An 18,061-nucleotide genomic window follows, 5' to 3' on the forward strand; every position below is an offset into this window, starting at 1 on the left:
CTTTTGAAGTAGTTGTTCAAGGCAGCAAACTCCGGCGTTAACCTATGCCGCCATCTTGGTTCTCCCTCGATGGTCTCACTAGATTTCTTGAGGATCTCACTACATTTATCGGTGGTCTCACCCATCTTTTTGAGGGTCTTAGTAAATTTGTTGGCGGTTTCTAGAAAGTTCTTGAAAAACCTTAAAAGTGTGGTTTTGAACTCTATATCCAATAGTTTGCTTTCCTCTATTTCTGTCATTTGTGTCCTGTTTCTTTGTCTCTGCATTTTGGCTGCTTCCCTGTGTTGATAGAGTGGCTTTCTGTGCTAGATGTCCTATAGGGACAAGTGGCTCAGCCTCCCCAATTACCTGAGGAGGACACTCTTGGTGCACCCCCTTGTGGGCTTTGTGCACAGTCTTGTTGTAGTTAAGCCTTGATTGTTGTAGGTATCACTGGGAGGAATTGACCTCCAGGCCAATTGCCTGTGAGAATCAGTTGTGTCTGCAGTGGGAGAACTTCTGTGCCAGGTAATTTGCAGATTGCAAAGGGCCAGGACTTTCATATGCAAAAGCCTCCGTGCCTGGCTTGCGGCTTGGGTGGGGCGGGGTCCCAGGGGATCAACAGGGCAGAGCAAGCAGCTATGGCTACCCTCAGAGGCCCCACTTCTCAGTGTCCCGGCAAACACTGCAAGCACCTCTGAGAGAAAGCTGCCCTCGAGTTCCCACCGATGCCAGGCAGTCCAGTTCCTCCCGTATAAGTTGGGGTCCCCAGAGACTCGCCCAGAACTGGAGCTCAGAGCTTGAGACTCCCTCCCGATTGAAAAAGACAACCGTGTCCTCAGCCGCCAGCCCTCTCCGCATGCGCCTCCGTACCTCTGTACTTCCGCACCACACCTCCTCTGAGCCTCGATATGCTTCCCTCTCTCCTTCTAGTTGTAGAATTTCCACTCAGCCAGCCTTCCTGTGGTTTTGGATGATGTCCATTCAGTCTTTTAGTTGTATTCTTGAAGTGGTTGTGTGCGGCAGCAATCTCCGGTGTTTACCTATGCCGCCATCTTGGTTTCCTCTCTATACTATTTTTTATTGTGGCTGCACCAATTTACATTCCCAAGGAAATGACATCTGTGAGCCTGTCTTGTTCAGCATCCTCATCCCATCTTTCAATGCTCTAAAATCCACTGAATTCGCCCAGGCAGTGAGGCTCAGTTGGCTGGAGCGTTGTCCTATATACCAGAAGGTTGAGGGTTCAAATTTGCGGCCCAGGCTGCTGCACCCACAAGACTAGAGAAGGTCCCATCCCTCGGGGTGACCGTTGACCTCTCACCTACTTGCCCTTTTCTTTGGGGAGAACAAGACTTGATTTAATTAATTAATTTTTTTTTTTTTTTTTTTTTTTTTTTTTTTTACATTTCTAACTAGGTAGAAGTACTGCAAGGAACATTTGACAATAAAATGTATACCATTGATATGAACAGCAAATTGGAGTTGACTGCCGAGATGATACCCCGGCCAGGCACATCCCCTGTCCCGTTCGTAAGGACATCTCCTTATCTATTGGACAAGTGTTTCTTTTTTCCCCTTAAATATGTTTTTATTGATTTTAGAGAGGGGAGAAGGGAGAGAGAGAAACATTGATCGGTTGCCTCCTGCACAACTCCCCCCCCCCCCCACACACACACACACTGGGGACTGAACCCACAATCTAGGGCATGTGCCCTGACCAGAATGGAGCCGGGGACCTCTCGATGCATGGGATGATGCTCAGTGCCCTGAGCCACATCAGCCTGGCTGGACAAGTGTTTCCGACCCATGATGTTACCAGCTTCCTTGACCTCACGCCCTGGACCCATTGTTCCCAGACTCCCATGGAGAGAACTCACGCACGAAACCCATAGAATCTGTCTTTTTTCTCCTCAACTAGCCTCTACGTGTCTGGGCAGACGGAGCCGTGTGCCAGGGCTCCTTTCGCCATATCTCCGCGCCCCATTCTCTACCCTTCAGCTGCCCATGTGCTTTCTACAAGTTCCTTCTCTCCTTTTTTTTTTTTTTTTAATATATTTTTATTGATTTCAGAGAGGAAGGGAGAGGGAGAGAGAGAGATAGAAACGTCAATGATGAGAGAGAATCACTGACTGGCTGCCTCCTGCACGCCCCCTACTGGGGATCGAGCCCGCAACCCAGGCATGTGCCCTTTGCTGGAATCGAACCTGGGACCCTTCAGGCCCAAGGCCGACACTCTATCCATTGAGCCAAATCAGCTGGGGCAGTTCCTTCTCTTCTTAGCAGAGCCTTGACTCATAGCCTTCCCTCATGCAGCAGGAGTGCTTGAGAATCATGGCTGTCCTGGGCCTGGAGCACAAGTGTCCAAGCCTGGAAATTGGGGGGTAGCTTAGTGTAAGAATATGGGGAGTCCAGCCTGCCAGGACCAGGGCCAGTGAGGGAACGCCAGGCTGGCCTGGCTCTCAGCCAAAGGCCTCTCATCTGGGCCTCCCTCTGCAGATCAGGCCCCCCGCTGCTCCTTGCGCGAGGGCCAGGCCTGGACCCTGCAGCAGCTGCTCAGCAGCTCGAGGCTTAGAGGCCACAGGTAGGGCTGTGGATGAGGTGGGGGAAACATTTGGGAATAGGACTGGCAGCTGCATTTGCTGGTGTCACCCCGATGCCTCTTCTGTCCCCACCCCAGGCCATGGTGAGCAATCCCCACTCTTTGGGGCTTCATGTCTACAACTCCGAAGATGGCTACACCTATGATGGGAACACCAAGCACAGGCTGGTGAGCCGCGCCCACACCCCACACCAGGATCAATGATGTGAAGGGCACGGCTTTGACCACCCTGGCCGAGACCAGCGCCCGTGGTCATTTCTGGGCCCGACCCTCCTTCCTCCTCTCTGTCCTTATGTGCACCTGCCTTAGGTGCTGCAGCATTTGGAGGAAACATTCCCAGCTCATCCCCAACTCAGGCAGGCAGCATTCAGCTAAGCAAGTGACACCATTAAGGTGACACCGGGAAGAGGCACAGAGGACATGGCCGGAAGCTAACCCAGCCCCAGGAAGGCAGGAGGTCCCTACTAGCTGTTACCTGAGGTGTTAGAAGGCGGGAGCCACGGGGATGGGAAGGACTTGGATATATTGGTTGGGGGTGGTGGTGGTGGGGATCTGTAGGTCTGAGCCAGGCCTCATGCCTAGGATCCCCAACTGGACTCTTTGAACCAGTTCTTGTCACTTCCCGGAGAAATGAGAAGGGGAACAAAGTTACACCTCACACTGTGTCCAGGGCAAAGGCAACAGGGAACGGAAGAGCTTGGGGTGGCCATTTCCATGAGCTTCCAGAAGCCTTTCATGGGAGTAGAATTAGAACCCAGAGAGACCTGGACGGCCTCCAGGCTCCTCCTCCCAGCGCCCTCGCCCCCTTCTTCCCAAACCCCGATCTGGGGACTGACCCAGGCTGTCCCACTGTGGCACTGGGTTTTCTCTCTCATCCCACAGAACATTTCCCTGAAGCAGCAGCACCACTGGGGCAGGGCTGACTCCAACTTCACCTCCAGGTATGTCATTACTCAGACTGTGGCGGCGGCCCCAGGGTGTCTATGGGGTTCTCTTAGCAGGAGCCAGAAAAGCAAAACCAAGTTTGAGACGCCCCCTTTCATGGAGGATGGTAAGGCAAGAATGGTTAAAATAGGGAGGATAGCCCAGCTGGTGTGGTGCAGCACTTGAGCATCGACCTAAGAACCAGGAGGTCAGGTTTGATTCCCGTCAGGGCACGTGCCTGGGTTGTGGGCTCAATCCCCAGTGGGGGGCGTGTAGGAGGCAGCTAATCAATGATTCTCTGTCATTGATGTTTCTATCTCTTTCTCCCTCTCCCTTCCTCTCTGAAATAAAAATATATATTTTTAAAATAGGGGGGATAAATGATGATGGAAGAAGACTGGACTGGGGGTGGTGAACAGACAATACAATATATAGAGGATGTATTATAGAATTATATACCTGAAACCTATATAATTGTATTAACCAATGTCACCCCAATACATTCAATTTTAAAAAAAAGAATGAGGGGCCCAGCCATATGTGGCTCAGTGGTTGAGCATCGACCTATGAACCAGAGCGTCACGGTTCGATTCCCCATCAGGCCAAATGCCCGGGTTGCGGGCTTCATCCCCAGTGTGAGGCATGCAGGAGGCAGCAGATCAATGATTCTCTCCCATCATTGATGTTTCTATCTCTCTCCTCCCTTCCTCTCTGAAATCAATTCAAATATATTTTTAAAAAATAAAATATTTTTTAAAGAATGATGAAAACACTACAAATGGCAGTTCCACAAAAATTAAACATAGAATTACCACATGATCCAGCAACCCCACTTTTTGGTACATACCCAAACAAGTCGAAAGCAGGGTTCCAAACAGATACCTGCACCCCCACATTCACAGCAGCATTATTCAGAAAGGCCAAAAGGTGGGAGCAACCTAAATATCCATTAGCAGGTGAGTAGATACACAGAATGTGGTTCCTTTACATAAGAGAAGCTTATTCAGCCTCAAAGAGCAAGGACATTCTGACACCTGCTACCATGTGGATGGACCTTGACCTGCTCAGTGAGACAGGCCAGACACTACAGGACAAACATGTATGAGTCCATGGGTAGGGTGTCACTAGAGTAATATACTTCAACATCAAGTATGTTTTAGTTCTATCTATAGACCTCTGTAACACTATATTATATAACTGAAATTTGCCAAGAGAGTATAATTAAATGTTTTTGTGAAATCATAATATGCAAGGTAATGGATGTGTTAACTTTTACAGTGTGTACATGTGTCAGTCAATCATCACATTCTACATTCTACACTTTAAATATCTCCCATTATATTTGTTAATTACACCTCAAAAGAACTGAAAAAAATATAAGTATAAAGTAAAAAATAGAACTTTGTGTGCTCTAATATAGGATTATGTTTCTCTTGTGCTTGTGGAAAATTCATTGAAAAGCCACCTTATAATTTAAGTATTTAACCATAAATACAGTTCTCCCAGTAATATGTTCAGCTCACACCCTCAGACCTTAATCCAACAGAACTAGAACACAACAACAACAACAAAAAGCAACAACAATACCAAAATCTCCTTTACTTGGAATTAAGAAGCACCCTTACAAATAATCCCTGAATCAAAGAACTCATGAAATACAGCTAAAATATACTCAGAGGAAAGTTTATACGTCAAGCACTTTTGTCATTAGGAAAAGGTACGACTAAAGATAAATGAACTAAATATTTAACTTAAGGAACCAGGGGAGCAAAAAAAGGAAATTATGAGAAGGGAATTAATAATTATACGATCTGAAATGAATTAAATAAAAAGCAAAAAGACAACATAAAGTCAAAATGAAAGATAAACTGGCTCTTCAGAGGACTGGTGTAATGAATAATACCCTATAATCCTGATGGAGAAAAGACAGAATTAAGATGAGCAATAGGAATAGAAAGTGAAGATAAAAGTATGAATACAGAAGCTACTTTTTAAAAATATATTTTATTGATTTTTTACAGAGAGGAAGGGAGAGGGATAGAGAGTTAGAAACATTGATGAGAGAGAAACATCGATCAGCTGCCTCCTGCACATCTCCTACTGGGGATGTGCCTGCAACCCCGGTACATGCCCTTGGCCGGAATCGAACCTGGGACCATTCAGTCCACAGGCCGACGCTCTATCCACTGAGCCAAATCGGTCAGGGCCAGAAGCTACTTTTAAAGCGAGAAAACATTATATGAAGCTAGGTGACAATAAAACTGAGTGTCAGGTGTTCTTTTTTTCTGTTAAACCGCACCTGAGAATATTTTCTCCATTAATTTTTTATTTTTTTATTAAGAGTGGAAGGGAGGGGAGAGTCAGAGAGAAACATTGATGTGAGACACATTGATTGGTTGCCTCCCACACATGCCCTGACCGGGGCCAGGGCTCAAGCCTGCAACTGAGGTATGTGCCCTTGACCAGAATCAAGCCAGCAACCCTTCAGCCCATAGGCTGACCATCTAACTACCGAGGAAAAAACCAGTGGGGCCAGATGTTCTTTTCAACAAGTTATATCTATCAAAGTCTCAGTGACCGGTCGACAGGTTGACCAGTCACTATGACATGCACTGACCACCAGGGGCAATCTCAACATAGGAGCTGCCCCCTGGTGGTCAGTGTACTCCTGCAGCAGGAGCGCTGCTCAGCTGACCGGGATGAACAGGGCAGGGATGAGTGGGAGTGGCACCTCCCTGCCCCCCCTGCCACTTTGTGCACTTCTACATCCCTCGCGGGATGCCAGCTTCAGCCTGATCCCTGCAGGCCAAGCCGAGGGACCTCCCGGTGCACGAATCCATGCACCGGGCCTCTAGCTTAAAAATAAATGTTGAATCATGCATGTGCGATACATATGAAGCTCTCGCTGGCACCAATCACACACGTGTGTTTTGATCTGTCATTGTCAATCATGAATTTGGTTGACACTTCTATTATAGAGAAATGGCGAATAATGATATTAAAATATTTCTTCTAATTAATTTCCTTTCAATGTGCACGTATCCATGTACTGGGCCACTAGTTATATAAAAGTGAACAAAACTGATTCAAGAAGAGGTAGAAACTCAAGGGAAGGTGGGGTCACCATATGTGAGCAGAGGTCCTCAGTCAATTTTCTGGTGTGTCAGAATGGATGGACAGATGGACGGACGAACAGATGGATGATAGATAGATAGATAGATAGATAGATAGATAGATAGATAGATAAGCAAATAGATGGACAGGTCAGCAATTCTTTCTACTGCAACACCAGTGTGCAATAACCAACACTCCTTTTGCCTTACAGCATAAAGAAACCCACATTCTCCACCATCACTGTGGATATAGCCAACAAGGAAATTTCGTGCGTGGACCTCAAGCCACTGGTATGTCCCAAACCTTTGCTACCCCATATCCTTTGTCATCAGTGTTACGAATAATGGCAGCAGGCCTCGATTGACTTCTCCCTGAGGGGCTGGCCACGCCCACATCCAGGATGTGGAAAGGCCGGTGATGCTCTCCCCTTGCTGGGTCACTGCCCCTCCTCAGTTATCCTCCAGGGCTGCCACGCGTGACTGACCACCCTCGGAGCAGGCGTGTGAATCCTGGTCCTTGTTGGTCATGTACCGTCAGCCCCTGGTGACTCAGGTAACGGCTCCTAAGGGAAAAAACTGTGGTTCTGGATCGGTCAGTTTGCAGTGGAGGACTGTGTTCTCGGGTGAATACTTGCCATCTTTATGCATTAGCCAGCCCTGGGAGGGGCGGTCCTGTCAGCAAGGCCCCAGGAGCCAGAGCATCAAGATGAGAAAAAGAAGAAAATATAGTGACTACAGTGGGTGAGGGCACTAAGATGGACCGGAGGAACAGGACACCCTCCTGGGCTCAGTGGATAGAGCATCGGCCTGCGGACTTAAGGGTCCCGGGTTCGATTCCAGTCAAGGACACATGCCTTGGTTGCAGACTCAATACCCAGTAGGGGGCGTGCAGGAGGCAGCTGGTCAATGATTCTCCCTCATCATTGATGTTTCTCTCTCTCTCTCTCTCTCTCTCTCTCTCTCTCTCTCTCTCTCTCTCTCCATTCCTCTCTGAAATCAATAGAAATATATATTTTAAAAGATGTTAAAGTTTATATTGTCTATTTACCACAATTTTTGAAAAATTGATACAAATCTCGCATGCTGTTTTATGGTTAAGCCCATGTTTGTCTTAAAATAAAGGTCCCTTTTCAAATAATGGTCTCCCTGTCCTGTGGATTTAGATTCCCTAGTAGATCACTGAGGGTACCTCCACACCCCAGTTTGAGAAGCACATCCCTAAGGCTGTCAGGCTAACCCCATATTGGTCTTTCTCTTTTCTGTTTTTCATTGTAATCCCTTCCTTCCTCCCCCCCTCCCTCCCTTCCTCCCCCCTCCCTCCCTTCCACCACCTTCCCTCCCTCCCTTCTTCCTCCCTCCCTTCCTTCTTTCCTTCCTTCCCTACTTCCTTTGCACTCTGTATCCCAAACATTGTGCTGAGTTTATACATTGGGTTCTGGTCTCTTCGAAACTCCTAAGAGGCAGGTCAGCAGTGGGGGGACCTCTGCTGTACCCCTGTGCTCAGCAGGCTCTTCGGGCCTGAGCTCCATGGGGCCAGTCATAGTCACAGTGAGTTCCCGTGCCAGGTGTTCCCGACTGGTCTTCAGTGTGGCCCTCACTGATCCGGTTCTCTCTCCCTCCCTCCCTCCCTCCCTCCCTCTCCCCAGACGGCGCTCATTTCCATTGGCTGTGACTTGAAGAAAAAGATCGTTGTTCAGAAGTAAGTGTGTTACTGATATTGGGGTGGTGGGGAGTGGGGTGGGGGATGGGGTGGGATTGGTCGCCATGGCTCCACAGTGGCTGAAGTGCTGCATCCTGTGTACTTGTGTCTCTGCTCACCATTTCCACCACAAACAGGCGCTAGTCTATACTATTAGGTCAAGTCTGAGTTGCTTGCACAGTGGGCCTCCTCCTTCACTGACTCGGCGACATTCACATTTTTTCCCTCCTCCCTAGTCATTTTGCTCATCCTAGTCCAGTAATGGCGAACCTTTTGGGCTCGGCGTGTCAGCATTTTGAAAAACCCTAACTTAACTCTGGTGCCGTGTCACATATAGAAATTTTTTGATATTTGCAACCATAGTAAAACAAAGACTTATATTTTTTATATTTATTTTATATATTTAAATGCCATTTAACAAAGAAAAATGAGTTCGCGTGTCACCTCTGACATGCGTGTCATAGGTTCACCATCACTGCCCTAGTCCTTCCTTTTAATTCCTTGTTTCCTCATTTTAACCAAAATCATGCCAGGTATTTTGTTTTAATTGCTTAATGAATAATTTGGGAACTTTGCCTCCAGTATCCATCACTACCCAGGGAATGAGGCCATGAGAATCCAAGAAAAAGACAAAGTCCGGCCTGGCCGGTGTGGCTCAGTGATTGAGCATCAACCTATGAACCAGGGGATCGTGGTACGATTCCAGGTCAGGGCACATGCCCAGGTTGCAGGCTCCATCCCCAGTTGGGAAGTGTGCAGGAGGCTGTCAATCAATGGTTCTCTCTCTCCCTCTCACTTCCTCTCTGAAATCAATAAAAATATACTTCAAAAAAACAACACCAAAGTCTGAAGATTGGCCAAGTTACCAGCCTTTTGCCCTTCAGGCAGGGTCTGGGTAGAGAGGAAGCCCTCATTTGCAGCACTGCCAACCCCCCTGGTGTAAATACTCCCAGGGCACTGATGCCGGCTGCCCATGAGCCTCCCGATCACAGGCCTCCCGATCCTGCACCTTTGTAGTCGGCTCCAGGGCCCATCAGGAGCGGACCTTAGTGCTCCCTGCAAAGGCGATCACACACTCAGGTGATGACCCCCCCTCCCCACCCCCCACCCCCCTCCGCCCATGGAAACACTTCACTGAAGCAATAAATTACTTATTTAGAACATGTGTGCAGGAAAGGTTCTTAACACAATATTTAAAAACTTTTGCCTTAGAGAGTGGGAAGGTATTTGCCACATATGTAACAAACAAAGGACTGGTAACCAGAATTTATAAAGAATTCCTACAAATCAGTTTAAAAAGGGAGAGAGAAAGCCCTGGCAGGATAGTTCAGCTGGTTAGAGCGTTGTCCCGATATGCCAAGGTTGTGGGTTCGATCCTGATCAGAACACATACAAGAAACAACCAATGAACGCATAAATAAGTGGGCAGCAAATCCATGTTTCTTTTTCTCTTGCTCCCTTCCTCTGCCTAAAAATCAATAAATTAAGAGAGAGAGAGAGAGAGCGAAATGAACAGACCAAAATGGGCAAAGGCATGTCTAAAAGAGGAAAGAAAAGGAGGCTGATAGCATGTGACAGGCTGCTGAGAAGGTCAAGCTCGCTTAATAGGGAAACGAAAATGAAAACCTGCGTTGGAGACCTCATTCCCCCGAAGGAGGGGCTGGCAGAGCCTAGCCGGTGGCGAGTCCTGGGGCGGCTGGGGACCCCTCGGGCAGCTTCCGGAACTCACAGGAACTGCTGGTGGGCGCGCACACCTCCCGTCCCGCTCCTGTGGAAAGCACATCCATCAGTCAGCCCTTCCACTCGTGCACATTGCACTGGTGTAGGTTCCAGAATGTTCCCTGCAGCGTTCTTCTTCTCCATCCTTACCCGAGGATATGCTTATTGATTTTACTAAGGGGGGGAGGGGAGGAGGAGGGGAGGGGGACAGGGGGGGAGGGGAGGGGGTACATCGATTGGGGACCAAACCCACAACCCCTCAGTATAAGGGGCAATGCTCCAAACAACGGGCCACACCGGCCAGGGCTGCAGCATTCTTTTTTTTAAAACTATTTTTTTACAGAGAGAGAGATGATTGATTTGTTGTTCTACTCACTTGTGCATTCATGGGTCGATTTTTGTATGTGCCCTGACAGGATTGAACTCCAACCTTGGTGTATCTAAGCCCCTGCGCTACCGGGCCAGGGCCTAATAGCACCAAGCTGGAAGCATGCCAACTCAAATGTCCATCGACTAGAGCAAGCACGTCAAACTCGCGGCTGGTGGGCACATGCCTCGTCTGTTATGCCAGCCACGAGTTTGACGTGCTTGGACTAGAGGCTGGTAGGTCAGATATGATGTTTTGATACAATAAATTCATGTGGCAATGAAAACAAATGAGGCAGAATTAGCTGGATGGATCGTTCTAAAGACATAAGAGAACACACATAGCATGAGTCTAGTCCAGCCGTGGGCAAACTATGGCCCGCGGGCCGGATCCGGCCCGTTTGAAATGAATAAAACTAAAAAAAAAAAAAAAGACCGTACCCTTTTATGTAATGATGTTTACTTTGAATTTATATTAGTTCACACAAACACTCCATCCATGCTTTTGTTCCGGCCCTCCGGTCCAGTTTAAGAACCCATTGTGGCCCTCGAGTCAAAAAGTTTGCCCACCCCTAGTCTAGTCTTAAGAAGACAAAATCAGGCAAAAATCAACTAAGGATGAATGCCCAGGTGGCATAGTACATAGAAGAACAAGGAAATGATGGTTTCAAATGTCAGAACACTCAGTGCCATGATTTTGGCCTTAGGGCTCCTTGGAGAAAGGGCTGATTCTAGGCTGGGCAGATAAGATGCAAGGTAAGCCTGGAGTGCCCTGGCCGGTGTGGATCCGTGGTTAGAGCATTGGCCTGTACACCAAAGGGTCTCCGGTTTGATTCCCAGTCAAGGGCACATACCAGGCCTACAAGTTCAATCCTAGGCCCATGCAGGAGGCAACCAATAAATGCGTCTCTCTCACATCAGTGTTTCTCTCACCCCCCCCCCAGCCCCCCTGCTTTCTCCCTGTCTCCCCTGTCCCTCTCCCTCTGTTCCACTCTCTATAAAAATCAATGGGAAAATATCCTTGGGTGAGATAAGCCTGGAACATCTCGGAGAGCCAGAAAGTAAGAAAGGGCTCGAATTATCAAACCAATGGGGCATATATGTCAAAGAGAAGAATTCATGCTGCTTCAGTTCTGTGTGGGGTCAGCAGCGTCTCACCCCCTGTTGTTGCTTTCAGCGAAATCTCAGCCTGTTACAAAGGCATCCTCGACCCCGTGGCCCTTCAGGACAATTACAGCTACGTCATCGAGAAGTGAGCCAGCGCTTTTCCTTCACCCCTCCCTCCTGTGACCACCCCCATCTTACAGGCCCTTCCCAGCCTGCGGCTGGCTCCTCTGAGCGAGGAGAGCTGGCCAGACACTGTGGCCAAAGCAGGAGGGGGTGGGAGCCCAGGTGCGCCTCTCAGCCGTGCTCTGGTCCCTCGTGCCACCAAGAGGGCATGGAAGGGGCTCGGGGAGCCCCTCCCTGCTGGTGCAGCCCCCCCCCCCCCCGCCCCGCTGTGAGAAGACATGGCCTTGGATACAAACCAAAAGGCAGTCAGCTGTCCAGGGCCACGGCCAAGGCCAAAACTGGCGCGGTTGGGCTTACTGACCAGTGTGGCTGCAGTCAGGCCTCATGAGGCACAAAGGAATGTGTGCGTCAGGGGTCTTCATGGAAAGAGAAGTGACAGGATGTGTGTGTGAGACAGACAGACAGAGGGACAGAGAGACAGAGAAACAGTGAGAGAGACAGAAAGACGGAGAGGGAGGGAGGGAGGGAGGGAGGGAGGGAGGGAGGGAGGGAGGGAGGGAGGGAGAGAGAAGGCACACGTTTTTTCTATTAAGGCCTTTGAATGCACCTGCCTTGGGGAGGGCACTCTACTGAGCCCACTGATTTAAATGCTAATTTCATCCCCAAGAAACACTCTCATGGAAACATCAGAATAATGTCTGACCACACATCCAGGTTCTGGGGCACAGCCAAGTGGACCCAAAAAGTTAACCATCACAGGGGGGATGGCTGCTGCGCCCTCCTCAGACTCCCCTCCCCTGGAAGCAGCTGAGCCTGGGAGGAGGGGGTGGGGTGCACCGGGCAGCCTGGAGGGGCCTCACCCCTGCCCCCTCTCTGCTCAGGGGAGCCTACAACCTCAACTTCCAGGGCCAGAAGGCCACCGAGGACCTGGTGGTGCACTACCCTTACGAGAAGCTGGGCTGTCCCCTCCTCGTCCACTATGACACTCCCTGGAAGCCCGTGGTGGAACTGTAAGCTCCCTGTGAGGCTGGCGGGGGGCGGTCGGCCATGCTCCCTGCTCCCCGCTCCGCCTGGCCCTTCAAGTGCCCCCGTCGCTCTTGGATAAAGCTCAGTCTTCCCCTCAGCCTCCTCCACCCCCGGCCTCTCCAGCCCCACTGTCCCCCTGCCAGCTGTACCCTCTCCCTACCCTGTTCTTGGCCCCCCCCAGCTCTCAGCTCAGACAGCCCCTACGTGCCCACCCACCCACCGTCTTAGCTCCCGTGGCCATGACAACATTCCAGGGACGAGGGCAGGGGGCGGGGGAGGCCTTAGACGTCAGGCGTGACTGTCTCTCAGTCCTGGGGCCCCAAGTCCAAGAGCAAGGGGTCGACAGGCTGGTTCCCCGAGGCCCCTGCGCCCCATGGCCTCCTCCTGCCTCCGGGGTCAGGGTCCCTCCGGACAGTCACCCTGGGGCTGGGGCGAATTTGGGGGACACACTTTGGTGTCATTCCTGCATTTTTACGGGTGATGGATGGTCCAGTAAGGTCACTTCAGCACAGGCCCTCAGGGGCTGGGACCAGGGCCCCCAGCCCCATGGTGGCCCAGGACTCTCTGCGGCGGTGGAAACGCCCCATAATTCTGGGCCACCCGATGGGCAGCCAGGAGCTCCACGCGGCCACTGGGCACTGGGCATGTAGCCTGAGCACCTGGCTTTCCATGTGACTTAGTGGGAACTAACTGAAAGAAGCTCATCTGCCTGGCCTATCTCCTGACTGCGCGGCTGTGGCCAGAGGAACAGCTCACACTGCACGCATTAGCCCCTCACGTCTTAGTTCCGCCTGTCCCACTCCACGCCCAGGTGGAATCCCAGGCAGACGCACAGGACCCAGCCCGTGGCCTAGGGACCAGCCCTGGCTCAGAGCTGCCACGTGGGGATGTGTGAGCGGGTGGGGGGTGAGGGCAGGAAAAGGTCCTGTCCGCGGAGGGCAGCTCCACGCTGGCGGGAGCCAACAGAACGTGCGTCCAGCAACGGCCCCTAGAGCAGCCCTCGTACCGCCCGGGATGGGGCCCTGCTGCACGCTGGCAGGTGCTCGTCCGGAAAATGCCAGCGGACTGGTGCGAAGGGTGTCGTTCATGGTTTACTTGCTTATTAATGAATCGGAATATTTAACAAATGACGTCATTCGGTGGTCGGACATCACACCAGCGTCTCCCAGGCCCTGCTCATGTGTCTCCTCCCCGGAGATGCCTCTGTCCACCCCATGGAAAATCTCAATGCCTGGCCCCTCCCGTGCCCGCCCCCCACTCTGTCCCACCTGCCTCTGCTGCGCCCACCTGTTGACCATCCAGGAGTGTCCGCGGGGGGGCGGGAGCTCCGCTTTGCTCTGTGGCTCGCCCCGCCCCAGAACGGTCTCCCAACCCACGGCGCCTGCTCCCTGCACAACCCAGCCCCGCCGCTCTTGTGCGTGTGTCCTAGGTGGCAGGGAGGGAAGTTCCAGGAGGTTGTAGAGGCCGAGTACGTCTTGCTGGAGGTGAACGGGCTGTTCACATACACATACTCCCTGACGGCGGGGACCGCGCTCTGCAGTTCCCAGCCGCAGAACTGGACCACCATCGAGGAGGACTCCTGGGGCGGGCCCTTCGCCTGGGACCGAGAGGTAGCAGTCACTCTTCCAATCGTTTGGGTCCGCCTGGAAGATGCTGTCACAGAGAACCACAGCCGGGGGTTGTGGGCAGCATTATCCTCTCCATCCTGGGGGCTGGGGGTCAAGGTCAGGTGCTGCAGCCCTGTTGTCTGGTGAGAGGCCACCTCCTGGTTCCTAAGTGACTGTCTTCTCCCTGTGTCTCCACGTGGCTGAGGGGCGAGGGAGCTCTTGGAGGTCCTTTCATAGGGGCACAGCTTTAGGATCTAATCACCTCTCAAAGTCCCCATCTCCTTGTACCGTCCCCTTAGGGGTTAGGTTTTAACATGTGAATTTGGGAGGGGGATACCAATATTCAGTCCACAGCGGGTGTCGGGGGGGGGGCGGGGGGGGGCGCACAATAGGAATGTAAGACCTGTGACTCCTTTGGGATCTCTCCCAAAGGCTTTGGCCAAACATTCAGAGCTGTGGGCATTGCTGATCATGTTCTAGAACCATCCAAATGCCCATTTCTAAGGGGCTGATTAAATTTGCCATCTGTTCTGCTCAGCGAGCATTTCTATCATGCACATTGGTTTGTACACAACTGACACATAAGGACACGATGTCAGTAAAGGGAAGAAATTGCATTAGTCCTTTTGGGATGCACATGAATAATTTCCATGGACTGAGTCCCTCAACTCCAAAGGCACAGACATAGCGCAATGCAGCAATGCTACCAATAGGTGACGCTCCCACACCTGGGCCCAGTCCCGCCTGCGGATTCTTGGCTCCTTTTTAAAATCCTCACTGGAGGACATGGGGTTTTGTTTCAATGATTTTTTAGAGAGAGGGGGAGAGAGAGAGAAACATTGATGTGAGAAACATCCATTGGTTGCCTCCCCTACATGCCCCGACTGGGGATCAAACCCGCAACCTAGGTATGCTGGCCTGATTGGGAATCGAACCCACAACCGTTTGGTGCATGGGACAATGCTCCAACCAACTTAGTCACCCAGCCAGGGCGTGGCTCCTTTTTTACACCCCCTCTGCCATGTGCATTTGGTCATCTGTTTTGTTGGTGACATTGGTTTTACTTGTGTGGGTTGTTTTTAACGATGTGAAATTCACAGAACACAGGTTTTAGAGCACACACTCATTTGTCTTGTACATTCACCATGTTGCACAGACGCCAGGAAAGCAGAGGGAGGGGTGACGCAGAGGGAGGGGTGACGCGTCCACAGCCACCTCCACAGGGACCGGGAGCACGGGGCCCACCCAGGGAGCACGGGGCCCTGGCCTGAACCTGGGTGGCTGGTGAGCAAGTGGGGCTGACTGTGGTGCTAGCATGGCTTTCCCCAGCTCCCATACCCCTGTTCTCCTCCCCAGAACTATATGAGCTGCCACAACCCCAACAATGACAGTCCCTTGCAATGGCCTAACGTCCCATATCAGATCTTGGGAGGCCCAACAGAAAACAAGATCATTTTCGACCAAAGGAATGGAATCTATATCTTTATCATTTATATCGTGGATCCGTACTATAGGTGAGTAGGGCAGGGTGGGGGGAACCACCCTGCGCCCGGGGCCTCTGGGAACGGCTGGGCACATCACACGTGTGGGAGACCCGTTCTCCCAGCGGGGGCCACAGGTACCCTCTCATGCCATGTCTGGTGATGTGAAGGAGCCAACTCAGAAATGTTCAGGATTCTGCAAGCCAGTTGACTTGAAATTGGCCACGGTGGGAGTATTTACACCAGGGGAATCAGTGCACAGTATCAACCAGAACTCTCCCACCCCAGAGCTGGCTGTTGAATACTTACCACCCAGAGGACTGAGAACCTCCTAAGTCATATCTGGTGTGCTTATCTGGATCAGCAGTGTCTCCCACTGAGAAGGCAATCATGGGGGCCCATTCTCTCCCTCCATCATCTATCCCTTTAAGACAGGTACAAACTCCACCTCCCAAAGCATGTGGAGACCCTGCCTTCCCTAGAGGCCCCACATCCTGGACCAGAGGGACTAGCTCTGAGGTGGCACTGGGCAAAAGGCACAGGGGTGGGGACATCCAGAGGAGAGGGGGCTACCTGTGAGATGTGTCACCTCCTCCTCCTTCACCTGCGTCCAGTAGCGGCCTCAGCGAGTTCTCCCATCCCCTGGCCCCCCTCCTGGGGCGCCCTTCCTGCCCATCCTGCTGGCCGCCAGCCTCATGGATGTCTGTGGCTGTTGTCCTGCCCCTCTCCACTTGCGCGCTGTGATGGAACCTGGGTATAGAGCAGGGGACTCCAGGGGTCCTGGGGCGGAGGGGGGGGGGGCGCGGGCGGATATGACTGCTGCCAAAATACACAAGAGGAAGGCAGACTCAGGATGGATAGAGTTGAGTGGATATATATGGGACCTGCTGTCCTGGTAGCGGTCCAGGGCCCTCATCTTGGTGTTAATGTTTTCTGGGTAAAGGCAATGCCCCATGGTCTTTCCCCACCCACCCCTTGCAGCTACTGTCACCTGACGACCACCTTCAGCATCTACGTGTACGGGGCCTTCCCGCTGAGCATCCTCAGGTCTGAGATCACCATTGTCCTGATCATGACAACCATCCTGCTGTCTGTGTGGCTGGCCTACGTGATCCCCAAATGGCTGCCCACGGAGCAGGGCCACAGGTTCAAAAGGTCCTGGGACGGTCTGTGCGACAGGTGCAGAAAGTCTTGTGCGTGTTTCCAGTTTAGGCGCTGAGGTGCACTGGAGGCTCAGAGTTGTCATAATAAATTGCATGCAAAACAAGCAGGTGGCCTGAGCATCAGTCATGGGTGGTGGTTTCCCGACACCTACTCGCACTGCTCTTCTGCCTTCCTCAATATGCGGGTGCCGGGCTCCCTCTCAGTGGCAGCACCTCCATCGGCTGTAGCAGTCAGGAGGGACGGCCCAAGCGCTGGGCAAGAAGAGCGGGTGGCGCAGGCCCGCAGGCGCACGTGGAGTGACAGGCGGCCTCAGCAGAGCAGGGGGTGAGACAGTGACATGTGCCGTTAGAGAAGGTTAAGACCCAGGAAGAGCAGTGGAGTCCATGGAAGACTGATGGGTGAAATTCCATCTTTGTTTCTAACCCTAACACATGTACAAACAAACATATAAAGGCATGTTTTATATAAACACGAATACAATTTTAAAAGCACATATTTTATATATGTTATTTATATATATGCATGTAGGTGATGCGCACATATGCATACATACATGTCCATACATATACATGTGTATGTGTATGGTATATAGGGATATGTGTGTACATGCCTACATAGGTAGACATAATAGGTACTCGTGCATATAGTATGTATACATATGCATGTGCATGCCTATGTAATGTGTATACTCTTATGTATATATAGTATGCACACACAAGTATATATGTGTGTAGAGGTAAGCATACATGTTTGCACATACATACTTTATTATGGCTGTATATATACATAAGCATGGGTATATACCTATAAGTAATGTAAATACATGCATGTGCACACATGTATACACATCCCAATACATGTGTGTATAGATAATATTCTACATACATGCGTGCATATATTCATGCATATGTATACATATATGCAGGTGTATGGGTTGCATGTGTGCACATATACATGTGCATACATATAGACAATACATATACATATGTATGTGCATGCATGCATACAGTACACACATTTGTATGTGCAGGTGTGTACTGTATACATGTATACATATGTGTACACGTATACGGCGTGCGAAACGTGTATGTGTGCATGCAACATGTATGCGTATGTATACATATATGCATGTGTGTAGATGCTGTGTACAT

At 50.9% G+C, this 18,061-nt stretch overlaps 1 protein-coding gene across 1 annotated transcript in view; it reads left to right on the forward strand.

Annotated features, from left to right (window-relative positions):
- CATSPERD (cation channel sperm associated auxiliary subunit delta) overlaps positions 1 to 17,259 on the forward strand; it is a 44,313-nt gene extending 27,054 nt beyond the window's left edge. Inside the window, exons 13-22 of the mRNA XM_036314554.1 lie at positions 1,399 to 1,512; positions 2,660 to 2,749; positions 3,464 to 3,522; positions 6,831 to 6,909; positions 8,265 to 8,317; positions 11,580 to 11,654; positions 12,514 to 12,642; positions 14,088 to 14,268; positions 15,622 to 15,779; positions 16,728 to 17,259. Coding sequence (XP_036170447.1) covers positions 1,399 to 1,512; positions 2,660 to 2,749; positions 3,464 to 3,522; positions 6,831 to 6,909; positions 8,265 to 8,317; positions 11,580 to 11,654; positions 12,514 to 12,642; positions 14,088 to 14,268; positions 15,622 to 15,779; positions 16,728 to 16,965 — 1,176 coding nt within the window. The 3' untranslated portion in view covers positions 16,966 to 17,259. The remainder of the gene's footprint in view (positions 1 to 1,398; positions 1,513 to 2,659; positions 2,750 to 3,463; positions 3,523 to 6,830; positions 6,910 to 8,264; positions 8,318 to 11,579; positions 11,655 to 12,513; positions 12,643 to 14,087; positions 14,269 to 15,621; positions 15,780 to 16,727) is intronic.
- Positions 17,260 to 18,061: the final 802 nt, after the last annotated feature.

This window comes from Myotis myotis, unplaced genomic scaffold, assembly GCF_014108235.1.
Source record: "Myotis myotis isolate mMyoMyo1 unplaced genomic scaffold, mMyoMyo1.p scaffold_m19_p_6, whole genome shotgun sequence".
Classification (NCBI taxonomy): domain Eukaryota; kingdom Metazoa; phylum Chordata; class Mammalia; order Chiroptera; family Vespertilionidae; genus Myotis; species Myotis myotis.